Consider the following 14,115-nt stretch of genomic DNA (forward strand, 5'->3'; position numbering starts at 1 on the left):
GACATGGGTAAGGGTCTGCCAGCCCTTGCCTTGGTCAGCCTCAGGGACAAGGCACCAAACCTCACAAAACGCTGCTGCCCTCCACCCCACAGACCGCCACTTCCCTTGCAGAGCTGGAAGGGTCTCAATGGTAGGTGCCTCTGCTGGCATGTTCAGCACACCCAGCCTTCCTGGGACTACAAGAGGGCAGGGAAATATGAGCCTCTGCAGGCAGCCCAAAAGCCCCACACAGTTCATAGCAAACCCTGCAGGGCAGAGCTGCACCAGCAGGCCGTGGAGGGGGCAGTGGCAGAGCCACCCCTTTACATGCAAGGGATCTCTGTTGCGCCTTCTGAGGAAGCAAGCGTTTCTCACTGCTCTGATCCTGCCCACATATTTCTCAGTGAACTCAAGATCCTGCCTCGGGGCACTCAGTGCTGTTTGATTTATCCAAAGGGATAAATCTTCCTCTTCTCCTTCCTAAGCTGGCACACCACAAGCACCTTGAACCTGCACGCACCAGTGCTTTGCTACACACTGGCCTCAAAGTAGCATCCTCTGCTCTTTATCCTCCTCCCTTCCCCTCCGCTTCTCCTTCCTAAGGTGACCAGCCTGGAAGCAAAAACATATCCAGGCAGGAACACAGGCCGGGTCCCTCACATGCTTTTTCTGCAGTAATCGCTCTAGCCCTCTCTTGGTTTGCCTGGTGCCTTATCGAAACTCCTCGCGGAGGCACCGGGCTCTGCAGCATCCCCGTGTTTGCTGGGGAAAGGCTCCTTCCCCTGGGAGGCAGTGAGGCAGGCGGAAGGGAACGGCTGATGCGGGAAGAGGCTTGCTTGCCGCCTGCCGTCAGAAGCCTGAACTGAAGAGGAAGCTCCGTTCCGTCAGCTAGCCCAGGCCTCCCTGGACACGATGCGAAAGCAGCGGACCAACAGGACCCCTCCTCTCCTCACTGCCCAGCTCAGGGTGCACATCTGCATCTTCAAGGCAGCCGCATCCTTACATAGTTTTCGTTCTGTCCACCCATAGCTTCCTGCTGTGCACTACCAGAAGCCTGTACAGGAAAACCCTGTTACAAACTCCACCTGCCCTCTGCAACTCTCCCGATGGCTTAAATGTGCATTTTACCTACAAAAAAACAATAATCGGAATTTATAATTTAACTCCAAGCCATAATCCAGTGCCAAAGCTGAGCAAAGAAGTAAATACGGGACAAAGACTTTACCCTCTAAGTCACCTGCAGGGGCTCAGGCCACTTCTACAACAGAAGCTTGCCTGGTGCGAGGTACAATCCCCTGTTCTGGGGGAACAGAGGGTTTCACCAGGAACAGCTGTCACACCCACACACAACTCTGTAAGGAAGAGAGCAAGCCACAGAGGTGTCAACGAGTGTAGCTATAAGTTATTTATTCTGCAAAATAGAGGTATCTTCTATGGAGTTGAACACTGGAATCACAGCATTATGAAATCGAGTTGTGGAAACATTATGACAGCTCACATACACGCAGGCACACACATGCACACCTACACACGCACGCACACAGCCTCTGTACAGGCCCCTACTCTTGCATTATTCAGAGGAAGCCCTCTCTGCATCTTTTATTTGCATTCAAGACCCCTTCCCCTATTCACAGGGCTCCTGAGGGAACGAGGTTGGTCAGGACTGGGTGCCTGGCACAGGCAACACATGTGGAGAGCTCCGCACACGCTCCCCAGCCCAGTGCTCAGCACATCCTGGATAGGAGTTAACTCTCAGCAGAACACAGCCCTCAGTGGAGCGCTCCCAGTCTTGCCTCAGCCTTTGCTCACGCAGCTGAGCGCAGGGTGGCTGCAGGAGGCAGATTTCCACCTTAGGACACAGTCAGTGCTCCCTGCTCACCATGGTCCATGTTCCAAAGCCGGTAAAACTCTGCAAAATCCACATAGGGCTCCACACGCCCATCTTCGTCTGGCTGGAGGGAGTGGGTGGGCCGGGAGCGGAAGAGACCCCCGTCTGAACTTGAGCTGCTACTCTGCGTGTGAGTATTAGTTGACTGAAGAGTCACAGTTGGGCTTTGGCTATGGAGAGAAAGAGAGAGAACACAAGCATCTTTATTTTCTCCATCCAATGCTTTGGACAAGAAAAGAATGAGAATAAGTGCCAACTTCTTCACAGATCAAGCTATCCTTAGCAAACGGCAACTTTTTAGCTGTTTCTTGCACTATCAGAGCACTAGAAATGTTGAGAACTGCTTGGAATTGATAAGCAACAAAAGACATTCATCTTTATCTGGAAGGCCTTAAGTACAATCAGGCGCCCAAAGAACAGAGGACAGACAGCAGGAAAAATAACTGGGTGGAAGAGGCATGCACTCTGCTGGCCTCTCCATACCCATACAGTGAGGTTTACGGGAAGAGTCTGGCAGCAAGGAAAGCTATTCTTGCGTGACCTGCGTTGCAGCCAAAACAGCTCTAGTGCGTCAGCCTCATTGTTTCTGGAGCTACCAGAACACAATAACCAGAGGCTTTCTTCACTTTGCAGCATGTACACACACCACCCTGAGCCAAAGGCTGAACCTACACCAGAACTCCTAACTAGCATGATTCTGCAAAATGGACCCAAACAGGATCCAGTTCTAACCTTTATCCTTTTTATTTACCCCAGCCTCTGTCTGTGAGCTAGCCAACTTGTGCAGTGTAGCTTCTCCAGCAGCCTTACAGGTGACCTGCATAGCCCCTATTCCTTATTAAAATGGAGGACACCCGCACTCCCTCCACACAGAGCAACCAACATGGCACGTAAGATCCATGGAGAGCGGCTGCTCGCTGCCAGGGTGCCCACCACGAACAGCAGCAGATGATGCTCCCCAGGGCATGCTGCCAGGGCTGGCTTCAGAGCTGCTCACTTTACTCATTCCCACTCCTCACACAACTGCTTTCCAGCTAACACATTATGCTGGCTGTCAATACTGCAGTCATGAGGGCCACCCTCCAGATAAGAGAATGATTGACAGGTAACTGACAGGTCTCTCTCTGCTTTTCAATCACTTTACAAGGTGTGAGGCACAAGAAAGAACTGCAAGTAGCAAGAGAGGACTTTTACTTAGTGAGGGTGGGGGTGGCTTCATCCAGCGTTGAGCTGCTGTGAGCACCATTGACCATCTGGCCCTGGGAAGGCATGACAAGAGAGAGTGTGACACTCGTCTTGCTTGTGCTTTGGGAGCTGGAATACGGCACAGAGACTGGGTAGACACGGCCTCCTAAGAGAGAAAGCAAGAGTTATAAAATGTGGCTGAGACATGAATGACTGGGGGCGCAAATGGCAAAGAAAGGCCAAAGAACCCAAGAATTTATATTAAGCTGCCTTTCTTAAATGCTGTTCTGTATTCTGTCGTTGTCACAGACTAGGTCTCAGAAGCCAATAATCCCTTTAATAAGAAAATTCCTTATACACCAAGTATCTCCTCTCCTAATGTTAGGTTAGTGCTGGATGCATCAAGAGACCTTATCTTTCACTCTCCATTTTGTTCCATTCTCTCCCCAACGTACCTTGTGTTGGTGTCAGCGTGGGCTGGCTCATCTCACCCAGGGGGTACCCAAAATTCCTCACAAGCAGCGTCATATCTTCATGCCGGGGACAGAACTTGGACCGTTCCCCACCACTGGCAAAAGTGTCACAGTGGATCCTCTTAACCCGGTCCACTACTGCTTGTGCCACAGCATCCAGTGATGTCTGCTTGGCAAACTCTGTTGCTATCATGGCTGCAATCTCCTGAGCACAGAAGATAAAAAAAAAAAAAAACTCAAGAGGAAGGATGTTTGGGAGATTTTGCAGGAAACCTTTTCCTGCCATCTGATCTGAGAGTTTTTATGGCAACTCATATGACCAAGATGCTTCCCAATCTCTCCTGCTCATATGTGCCCTTGTGCCTTGAATCATCATATTCCCTTTAAGGGCCACTCCTAAGGGACAGGCAGCTGCCCAGAACTGGCTTGGCAAAGCAGCTCCACATTATTAGACTGGAATGGGATGGCGCACAGGTGTTCAACCTGGCCAGCACTCACAGGGCAGATGAGGAGCAAGGTGTGTACAAGAGCAGCTGACACCACTGTAGCGAGTCCATAGCCAAGGGAAAGTTTCCCAGGCTCACCTGGTTGGCCTGCCCAGGCCCATGAGCTGCCTCCAGTGCCTTGTAGAGCCCTTCAGACATGAGCACCAAGAAGCCAGTCACCCCATCCAGTGAGTGCCCTCCATGGATTTCAGGCTCTGCTATGATGGGCTTTGATTTAGCAGCACTGGAAAGAGACAGTGTTATTTAGTATTTAATGGTAACATAGTAGGTAAGAATGGAGGGGTCACAAAGAAAAGCAAGGCTTGAAACCACAAAGTTGAGTTTTTCTGACCTGAGCAGTTCAATATCAGTATAGCCGTATTTGACTTTGTAATCTCCAATTCGCCGAGTGCTTTCCTGTCCACGAATAGTTCCCACCTGTTTTATTTTTCCTGCGTCCAAGCCTGCCAGATTGAAAAAAAAAAAAAAAAAGATTTAATTGACTTTGGGAAACTTGCAGGACTTCCTTTGCTTACACTGTCAGGAATGAGAAAAGAAATATCCACAGCCAGAGTGACTTGCAAGACAAAACGAGATGCCAAAGAATCATCAGGAGCCCAACAGGGAGAAAAGGAAGGAGTTTGCTGTGTTCCAAGAGACACCTTTTCATCAGTTGTTATCTAGGAAGGAAAGAGAAAGAGAGAGACGCACACAGCCCAGTATTCACACTCTGAATGCAAGGGCTGGCTCTGAGACAAAGCCCGCATCCTGGTCCAGAACCACCAGTGGGAGCTGGCCTGGGTGCACAGGCATTCACCGAAAAGGCAGGGGAACATCTGCTCCTGTCTGTTCTGGACTGTGTGATGGAAGAAGGCAGGAAGGGGGAAAAAAAAAAAAATTGTATGTGAAGGATTCTGCTTTTATTTCTGTCTCTTACTGATCCCTGCTCCTAAACTCCGCATGACAGTTTCACCAGTACACTAGACTGCAGAGGGAGAAAAGGAGAACCACCTACAAGAGGCACTGAATTTTCTCAGGTGCTGAAACTGATGAGGGCTACTCCTAAAATAAGGACAGCAACCAGACAAGTACTTATTTAAGTAAATTTAAGGGGATATACTTCTGGCAGGGGCTAAGAAGGAATCCCATCTCAAAGAAGGTTCTAACAGGAACCATCTGGATGCAGCTACTATTTGAGGCAGGACTCAGAGCAGATGAGCCACTTACCTGGGCTGTTCTTGCAATTCGCCTTCCCTGGTTATACCTAGAGCTAATAGGCAGAAAATGTTATTTTGAGGTTTCATCTAGGGATGACTGTCCTCAGGACAAGGTGAAGGCAGGGGTCCAGCTGAAACTCTCCCTCTGAGTCAAACCAAGCCTCACTGCACAGATGGCTCCACACCTACCCCAGCAGTAAGACACAACTCTGCCATCTGCTGCAGACCAAAGCTGACTCACCAGCATGGCCTGGCTCATTTGTCAGCTCCTGGCAGGGGCATATATGCTGTCGACAGACACAAACACAGGGAGGCTTTCAGAATGCCAGAGAGGTTGTATCTAAATCACAGCAGCACTGCTGGAGCACTAAACAAGCTGCAATGTGCTGGACGAAGAGCCACAAAGGCGTAAGACCTTCCCCTCCCTTCCCCCAGGAGAGGTCCAGCACAGTCACCATCATGACAAACGCTATCTCCACTACTTCTTATCACTGTGCTTCAACCTAACCCTATAACAACCTCATTTGGGCCCTCAAAACAGCCTGTGCTCACTGGTTTGTTCCACAGGCTCTCCCTTCTGCTGGGACTGCCAGGAGAGCCACTGCTGTGCCAGGTTAAAGTCAGTGAATCTACGAGACCCCTGTTCTGCTACAGACTGTAGCCAAATTCTGCATTTTTGGCAACAGAAAGACAGTCAAAGGGTCTCTTTTCCTAGATTCTTGTATTTAGTCTTCTCTTGCACAGCACATACCCTTACTGCAAGAATATAAGTAAAAAAGGAAATGAAAGAGAAATAGAACAAACCAAGACCTAGCAGCAGAAAAACACCACATCAACAGCCTCACCATGTGAGAATGTATCTACCAGATGAACCTAATGAAGAAAGTGAAGCTCTTCTTTAAGAATTTGTCTATACCTTTATGATCTACTTAAAGGTACAGAACTATCTCAAGAAGAATTTGGTATTAGCAATCACACAAGTGGTCTGGGCTAGTTCTAGACCAAGAAAGAAAGCATGTAAAATGCTGTAAGGGAATAGGGAAATTGCCTAAAGCAAAATGTCAGCATTAAGAGTTCAATAGTTACTGATGTGAAAGCAGTAAATGTCAGTGCTTGGCCTGGCTCTGTCTGAAGTGTAGCTGCCTTTTTTGTAGCAGCCTGTACAAAGGCATATTGAAACACATCATCCTGAGGGTGCAGCAGCACACCGAACTTAACCCAGAATAACTGTGGTTTGCTTCCAAAGAATCAGATATTGTCCACCCCGGTTCTGCCCTCTGGCTGTATGCTTCCACTCCTGCTTTCCTACTGACTCCAGCAATCACACAGCTGGAGGGCAAATCAATGGCAGTTTGGCAGCTGGACACAAAACACTTGAAAAAAAAGGGTAGTTTTCTGCTGGTTCATTGAGCTGAACTTACTAACTCTGTAGCCTCACAATAGCTAGATATGCAGAAAGAGGAGGCACTGAACTTGTCAACTGAAAACACAATAAGCTGCTTTTTGTGGTCATTTATTGTTTCCAGTGGCTTGAGTCATTCCTGGTGCCCCAGATAAATGGAGGGATTCTCAGATCAGAACAAGAAACCCAACACTCACCCAGCTGGGAGAAGCGGAAAAGTTCATCCTCATTCTCTGTTGTATGGTCCACGTTGAGCTGAGTCACCTGCAGCCCATCCACCGTGGACTTGCATAGCAGTGCCCGATTGGTACCTGAAGTGGGAGCAGTGAGATGAGGTACCAGATAACTTTGCTGTTAAGAGGGGGAACATATCCAGATGGGAAAGAAATGGGAGAAGGGAATAAAGGCAGAAAAGAAAATAATCATGAGACAGCACATGAGGCTTTCTCTCCAAAAAGTAGCCTTGCTAGCAGCATAGTAAGCCTGCTAGGCAGCTCTTCAATCAGGCCTGAGCCAGTACCTCTCAAGAAACCCCTCAAATTCTCAGTGAACCTGCACTACCGCTTCTCAGCCCTTTTTCCTCTCCGTTCTTTGGTCATAACACATTGCATCAGCCAACATCTGTAGAGGTAAAGAGCCAGGCTGATTTCAAATGCTCCTGTAAGTAACAAGCATATCATTTCTTGGCCACAGAGCAAAGAAACTGTCCCCCACATTCAAATTTCTTTCACTTCCCAGAATCACACCCATCCTCAGAAACACCTAGACTGAGCTGCTGATAAAAAACAACTCACCCACATTGGCAATATAGAGCTTGTTGTTGAGAACAACAGCCACAATAGCCATGGCTCCTCCAGAGATCTCCTGCTCTACAACCTTCAATCTCTCCACAATCTTCTGGTACTGAGGAGGCAGCTGGTGGTGAGGGACACCCTGGAAGCCAAAATGAGGGAAAAACTGAAACACACAGTCCACAGTATAGAAATCATATCTGGAATCAAAATTCTGTAGGGAAGGGACTTGTCTTGGCATATCATGAACAGTGGAAACTCTGGAAAATTGACCAAGATGTTTGCTTCACTTCATGCAAGCTCCCAAAAGAGAGCCACGGAGAAATAATTTTCAGCTACTGCCTCCCTTGAACCAGACTAATAAATATGCCCATACCTCATCCAGCAGTCTGGATGGTGGGACCTCCAGCAGAGTCTGTTCTTAAGGCTACATTACCTCTGGTAGCTGGGACTGCAGGCTGGCCTTCTCTGCCAATGCATCATCAATAGACTCCAGGAAACTTCTTTCCACCACATCAAAAGCCTAAAAAAGGCCATAAAGACAAACTAAGCTTTTATCCAATGCCTACAGACCTTTAAGGCTGCCCATCGCCACCTCCCTAGGACAAGCTCATGAGGGTGGATGATCACTGTACGTTCGAGGATCACTACATCAACATTGAAACACAATTATTTCAGCACAACTAGTTAGCAGCTTGTAAAAACAATCTGCAGCAACTCAAAATAGGCGACAAAAACATTTAAATCACGTTCACAGCAATGTCAGAGACCTATCTGATCTTGTGTGCTGATCGTAAGAACTTGCCTGTCACTCAGGAAAGCACACTCACAAATCCATCTCCCCACACATTAACTTTTCCCTTTCACCCACTGTCATCTCCTTGGCAGGCTGACTTGCTCCTACATGTCCAGCGCAGACTAGCTGCAGCTTTCTGGAGAGCTCTCAGCAGTGTGCTGAGAGAGCCAGAGGGACAGATGGATATGAGGCGGGAGTGAAACAAAGCCCCACAGCTGCTCAGGATGAGCGCAACTGCAACCATTGGCAGATGTTTCCAACCTCCCCAGAAACCAGATGCTGCTCCCCTGGCAGCAGAAAGAGGAGGTGGGTAGTGTGAGAAGCAGGAGCTGTTCAAAGCCAAAGCTTCTTTACCTGCAGCAGAACTCGACGCACATCAGCATCACTATGATCTGCGTGTAGCTGACCCAGCAGCAGTTCTGCAGAAAGCCTCTGACCCACAAAGTTGGTGACTCGGTTACCATCATAGCCATTGAAGACACCATAGAGGTAGCAGTTGTTCTCGCTCCTGTCAAAAGATCACAGAAGCAAAGAGGTCACAGATGTCTGTGAAACACAGTAACAAGTTCCTCCAGACACCTCCTGCACACTCAGGCCCCACCCTTGTCTTCGGAGTCCTGTGTGACAAACTGAATACGGCTTTTACCTGCCCTTGCGTTGGCAGGAGCCTCTGTCCCAGGTGCAATCTGCTTACCTGAATTTTAACCAGTTGTCTTCCAATGGGTGACCCTCTGTCCCCTTGCCATCAGCACTGTAGGAACGGTTTGGAGCTGAGCCAACCCCAGAGAGATGGCAGGATGGTAAATCATCTGTCCAACTTGGCTGCTGTTCCTGGGAGACAGAGCAAAGAGAAAGTAAAAACCCCAAGCAGCCTTAAGTGAGGATCCTGGTCCAGCACAGGTTACAAGTCCATCCCCACCCTCTTCTCAACCCTTCTTCCTTTGCCAACTGGGCAGCACACCACCCCAGCCAATAACTTTGTATTCCCCGCTGCAGAACTGCATCACTTACCACTTCCCTTCCCTGTGAAGCTGAGCTCTTGCTAACAAGAAACCAGAAGTGAGATTTGCACCTGAGTTTCACACTCCATACAGCACAACACTATACTTAGCTACACACCTGGTGCACCCAGACCTTCAACATCGATGGCATGGAAGGCGCTGGTTCCCCACTGGAGTCCACTTTCACGGGACAAGGGACCGGGGCCCTGCTGCTGGCAGCCATCCCTGGGACCACCATCTCCTTGGCGCACACTGCCAGGTCACGCATACGCGGCCTGCAACCCCCAGCTGCCCACTCCCACAGTGGAGCAGCCCCAAGCCCGCTGCACAGGCACGGCCCCACAGCCACCTGCGGCCCCACAGCGCTGCAGAACGGCGGCCCAACCCGGGCTCCTGATCACGACCACGCAGGGTGCCCCGCAAGCTAGGACCCCCTGCCCTCAGGCGGCACAGGGGGCAGGAGGGCAGCAGCCCACGTCCCCGCTGAGAGGGGACGCTCCCCACCCTCGCCGGACCTCCCCTTTCCCCACATGGCACCGCAGGGGGCAGACGAGAGGGAGACCCGAGTACCCCCTCGCACCCACCTGGGGGGTGCGTGTGCATGGAGGGGGGAAAGGTGCCACTCACACTCTGCAGCAGACTCCTCCTCTGGGCCGCCATCTTGGAGCAGGAGCCACCTCCTCCTCCCGCCGCCCGCCCCGTGTCCCCCAGAGCAGACAAGTCTGCCGGGTAGAGCGGCCACTCCTCAAGAACCCGCCCCCACCGGCCCGGCTCCGCCCACCGGCGCGCAGGCCAATGGGTGGGAGGGGCGGGGTCCGGCGCCTCGGTCCCAGCTCTGCGCGGTGCGGCTGTGTCGGAGGGGCTTCTGTGGTGCTGGTGCTGGTGCTGGTGCTGGTGCTGGTGCTGGTGCTGGTGCTGGTGCTGGTGCTGGTGCTGGTGCTGGTGCTGGTGCTGGTGCTGTGGGGGCTCGGGAGTGTGGTTGGAGCGGTGCTGAGCGGCTCCCGGCGGAGGTACCACGGGGAAGCTCACCCAGTTCCAACCCCCGCCGCGGGCAGGGACACCTTCCACTAGAGCAGGGTGCTCCAAGCCCCGTCCAACCTGGCCTTGAACACTGCCAGGGATGGGGCAGCCACAGCTCCTCTGGGCAACCTGTGCCCTCAGCACCCTCACGGGGAAGAATTTCTTCCTAATATCTAATCTAAATCTACCTTATTTCAGTTTAAAGCCATTCCTCCTGATCCCATCCCTACATGTCCTTGTGAAAAGCCCCTCCAGATTTCTTGTTGGCCCCTTTAGGCACTGGGAGCTGCTCTAAGGTCTCCGCAGAGCCTTCTCCAGGCTGAGTAGCCCCAACTGTCTCAGCTCGCAGGGAAGCTATTTACACCTATGTATTTAGCTAATTATAAAATTAGCTGTGTATGTAGTTACATATACGTTTATATATTATTAGAAATCTCCATTTCTTACCTTAAAGCCTTAGTCATGTGAGAAAGAAGCACCTTTCGGCCACCACGGCAAGTGTGCGTGGAGGGGAAAGGAAGGGCAGGGTTGTGAGAGTCCTATTAAATGGGGTCACTTTGGGAACCAGAGTGCCCTGAGGGATCCTGCTGATGAAATGTTTTTCTTAGCACCATGTCATGTTGGGGGTTGGACTAGATGACCTTTGAAGGTCCCTTCCAACCCAAACTATTCTATGATTCTATGCTGTTCTGTGCAGCCTCTAGGGAAGACCAAGATTCCAGCTCTCAGTCCCACTGCTGCTCCATAGACATTACAACAGGCACCCGTTCATCTCTGCTTGGAGTCTCTCTCCTGCTGAACCAATCCACAGACCCTTCCCACTCTCTTTTGCAGGTCATAACAAGGATGTAGTGGAACCATACCCTCAGGCCATCTGTGGGATGGCGTGTAGAACAGCTGACAGGTGATTCTCAATACCCACCGCAGTCTGGAGCAGTCCTTGGTAGTCCTGAGTCAGGCCCAGCAATCACTTCTTTGCTTGTTTTAACAATATAGACAAAGCCAAAGATCACTGGTTTTGCTCTTCTGTAAGATGATTTCTAGGCTGTGGTAGCCTGTTACAGGAGGAACAGTTTCCAACTGAATGAGCTCAGCTGGAGCAGGAGGGAAGACACAAGAATCATTCCTACCACTTTCTTAGCATTACAAGTCAGCGGAAGAGCCCACCAGGTGTGTGAGTGACAGACCCTGAAGTGAGTGATGGTTGGCAAACAGGCTGCAGCAGTGGGGGGCTTGGGGAAGAGCACGTTTCCCTGTGTGGATCAAGGCTGAAAGTGCTGCAGTGTGAGAGACGTGCAGTTTTAGCCATGTGTAGCAGTGCAGTTGTGGTGAGGGTGGGAGTTGTAAGTAGTCTGGGCTTCCAGCAGTGGCTTGATACTCTTTTAATGACAGCGTTGTGGCAAATATATTAGATTCAAACGCACTTTAGAAATTACCCAGTTAATTAACCTCATTCTATGGAACAATGGTTTCTGCTGCCAGGGATCCTGCTGGCTGGAGTACTCCAGCTCCTTTTCCTGTAAATCCTTTTTCTATTGCTTTGTTACATCTCTTTCTTCCAAATATACAAAGATTACACATCCTTCCGCTTCATGCAAGGTTCACGGATATTCAGCCATTCAAGTGGACTTAGGCACACAGGCAGAATTACATTTTTAAAGGTTATATTGGCCAAAGATAGAAGAAAATGCTAAATGTAAAACCTCAGTCTACAAATAAGTTCTCACATGTTCAGCTTTCTGTGTAAGCTTGGTCTCACTGATGTCATTTCAAGGATTCCTGTGGGCAAAGCTGTGAGTGGGTACAAATAATTAAAGGAATGGGACTCAAGCCTGCATTAAAATCAAAAGTAGCATGGACAGGTTGAGTACTGGTAAATCATGTTTTCTTACCAATATCAAGAAGAGTTCCTGGTGCTGCAGAAATACGTGCAGAACAGCATTGTCCATGTCATTAAGAAGCAACAGGAAAGTCTGTCGGCTTTAAAACACGATGACAGTTTTCCAGCATTGCAGCAGAAGCTCATGCCTTTTTAATGACATTCAAGGTTGCAGTCATGCACCTTGATGAGCACAGGCAGACCCTGTCCTTGCTCAGAGCGCCACTGAAGTCAGCAAGTATGCTTAGAGGCTGCCAGCATGTATCGCATTGCAGGACCGGGAATTCAGGAATCATTTCTGTCTTCTTAAATCCATAAGTGAGTCCTTTTGAGACTACCAGGAGCAGAATCTGCATGTGGGTGTGATAGGGCAGAATGTGATCTCAATGCAAGAGCAAAACAATGTTCCTGAAGATACAAGATAAGAAAGCTGCCACTTTCCTTGTTTGCACAATGACTAGTCACCTCTTGCAGTTAAAAATGTGCCCTGTTCCTAATTTAAATGTCTGGCTTCAGCTCCTAGTCACTAATCTTTGTCATTCTGGTTTATTTTTTTCCTGCCCCTTTGAGCTGGAACACAGACCTGGTGCAAAACGTTTCTTTCCTTGGTAAAAATACTTGTCCCAGATTCTGTCTGGTTATTGCTGTGGTTGTGTCACTGAGCTTCTGCCCTAACCTTGAGCGAGGCAGTTAACTACTTGGCCTGCAAGAAGCGAGTAGTAAGATTTACCAAACGCAGCTGCTTGCAGTGCTAAATGCATATTTGTCCAGAATTTCACAGCCCTCTGAAGAAAAGTGCTACGGAAGCTGGTGTGCTGCTTCATGAATATCTGCTCATAGCCGTATGCAGCACTTGCAAGATGAAATACTGCGCTGACAGAGTCTTTATTGGTTATATTGATCAAGCTTATTTTATCCTTTGGTCTATTTATGCTTCTTATGTTCTGTAAATCCTCTTAGAAATAAACCGTGTTGTATTCTTATGCAGCTAAAATCTCCCCAAGAATGCAGGATATTGGTCACGGATCCTCATCATCCATGAACCGATAAATGAATTATATGATTCAATGACTACCAGATCCACAGCTCCCTCTCTCATGTTAAACTCCCACATTTCTTATTCCCCCCCTCTCGCCCTCTCTACCTCCCTATCTTTTTATAATTATTGTTTCTCACTGTTTCTTTGTCCCCAGTGCTAGGGATTCTACACACAGAATTGCTGGTGCCAAGCTGTACTGCTGCCTTCCTGGGTTTATTAATGTTTTCTCTGTAGAAAAGGAAGCAGCACGGTCACTGCTGGGATGTGGGATCAAACATGAACAACATGACATGAAAAACATGCCCGTGGGGAGCCCGGAGCATGGGGCAGTCCCAGAACAGTGCTCACGTAAGTGCTCAGAAACCATACATAATGGGAAGCAAATACAGGATCACTGGCATCGACACTCATTTATTTTCTCTCTACTGACCACATGTGAGATATGTGTAGGGAGATTTTTATTTTTTCCTGCCTTTTGATCATAATGGAGGTTGGGGCTAGAAAGGAAATTCATGATTTTTGGCAAGGCTTGCAGGAGGTGATATGGAAAAAAAAGAAGGGTCTCTCTAGTAGAGCCAGTTTGCTGCACTTGCTCTGCTCCTTATAGCAGAAAGGGATGGTGGAGGGGGTGGCATTGCAAGCCCTCACACAGCTCCACTCCCAGGTCTCCCCAGCTGCCTCTACCAACTTCAGCCTGGTGCTTCCCATGGGCACAGATGCTCCTCACTCTTCTCTGCAGGCCACTATTTACAGGTAGGCTGGAATGGCAGAGAAATAGAGAACAAGCATTCTGGAAGGAGAGCTGGAAACAGCAGCTTCCTTCCCCCAACCCCCCAACACCCTCCAGAAAGCTAGAGGGCCAATGTGGAGAGCTGCTGTCAGGGGAAGGGGGAATGGTGAAGTGCTGATCCCCCAAGAATGAGCCAAATATCACTGCAAAGCAGTTTATACAGAGCTTCA

General features: G+C 49.4%; 1 protein-coding gene across 1 annotated transcript; it reads right to left on the reverse strand.

Moving 5' to 3' along the window:
* Nucleotides 1–1,369: 1,369 nt before the first annotated feature.
* TAB1 (TGF-beta activated kinase 1 (MAP3K7) binding protein 1) lies at nt 1,370–9,949 on the reverse strand. The gene is made up of 11 exons (XM_065677826.1): nt 9,845–9,949; nt 8,911–9,047; nt 8,571–8,724; nt 7,857–7,943; nt 7,424–7,562; nt 6,827–6,940; nt 4,363–4,474; nt 4,110–4,254; nt 3,508–3,730; nt 3,062–3,218; nt 1,370–2,037 (listed from the first exon to the last, which is right to left on the reverse strand). The coding sequence occupies exons 1-11, from the start codon at nt 9,875–9,877 to the stop codon at nt 1,830–1,832; spliced, it is 1,509 nt and encodes a 502-aa protein (XP_065533898.1). The 5' UTR covers nt 9,878–9,949; the 3' UTR covers nt 1,370–1,829.
* Nucleotides 9,950–14,115: the final 4,166 nt, after the last annotated feature.

The sequence above is a fragment of the Lathamus discolor genome, chromosome 1 (genome assembly GCF_037157495.1).
Source record: "Lathamus discolor isolate bLatDis1 chromosome 1, bLatDis1.hap1, whole genome shotgun sequence".
NCBI lineage: Eukaryota > Metazoa > Chordata > Aves > Psittaciformes > Psittacidae > Lathamus > Lathamus discolor.

Bases quoted from the DNA above. Each gene is read 5' to 3' on its own strand.
- TAB1 (XM_065677826.1), bottom strand. From the start codon at position 9,877: ATGGCGGCCCAGAGGAGGAGTCTGCTGCAGAGT. The intron at 9,048-9,844 runs GTGAGTGGCACC...TCTGTCTCCCAG, and splicing joins GGAGGAGTCTGCTGCAGAGT to GAACAGCAGCCAAGTTGGAC. The intron at 6,941-7,423 runs GTGAGTTGTTTT...CTCCCACTTCAG, and splicing joins GCTCTATATTGCCAATGTGG to GTACCAATCGGGCACTGCTA.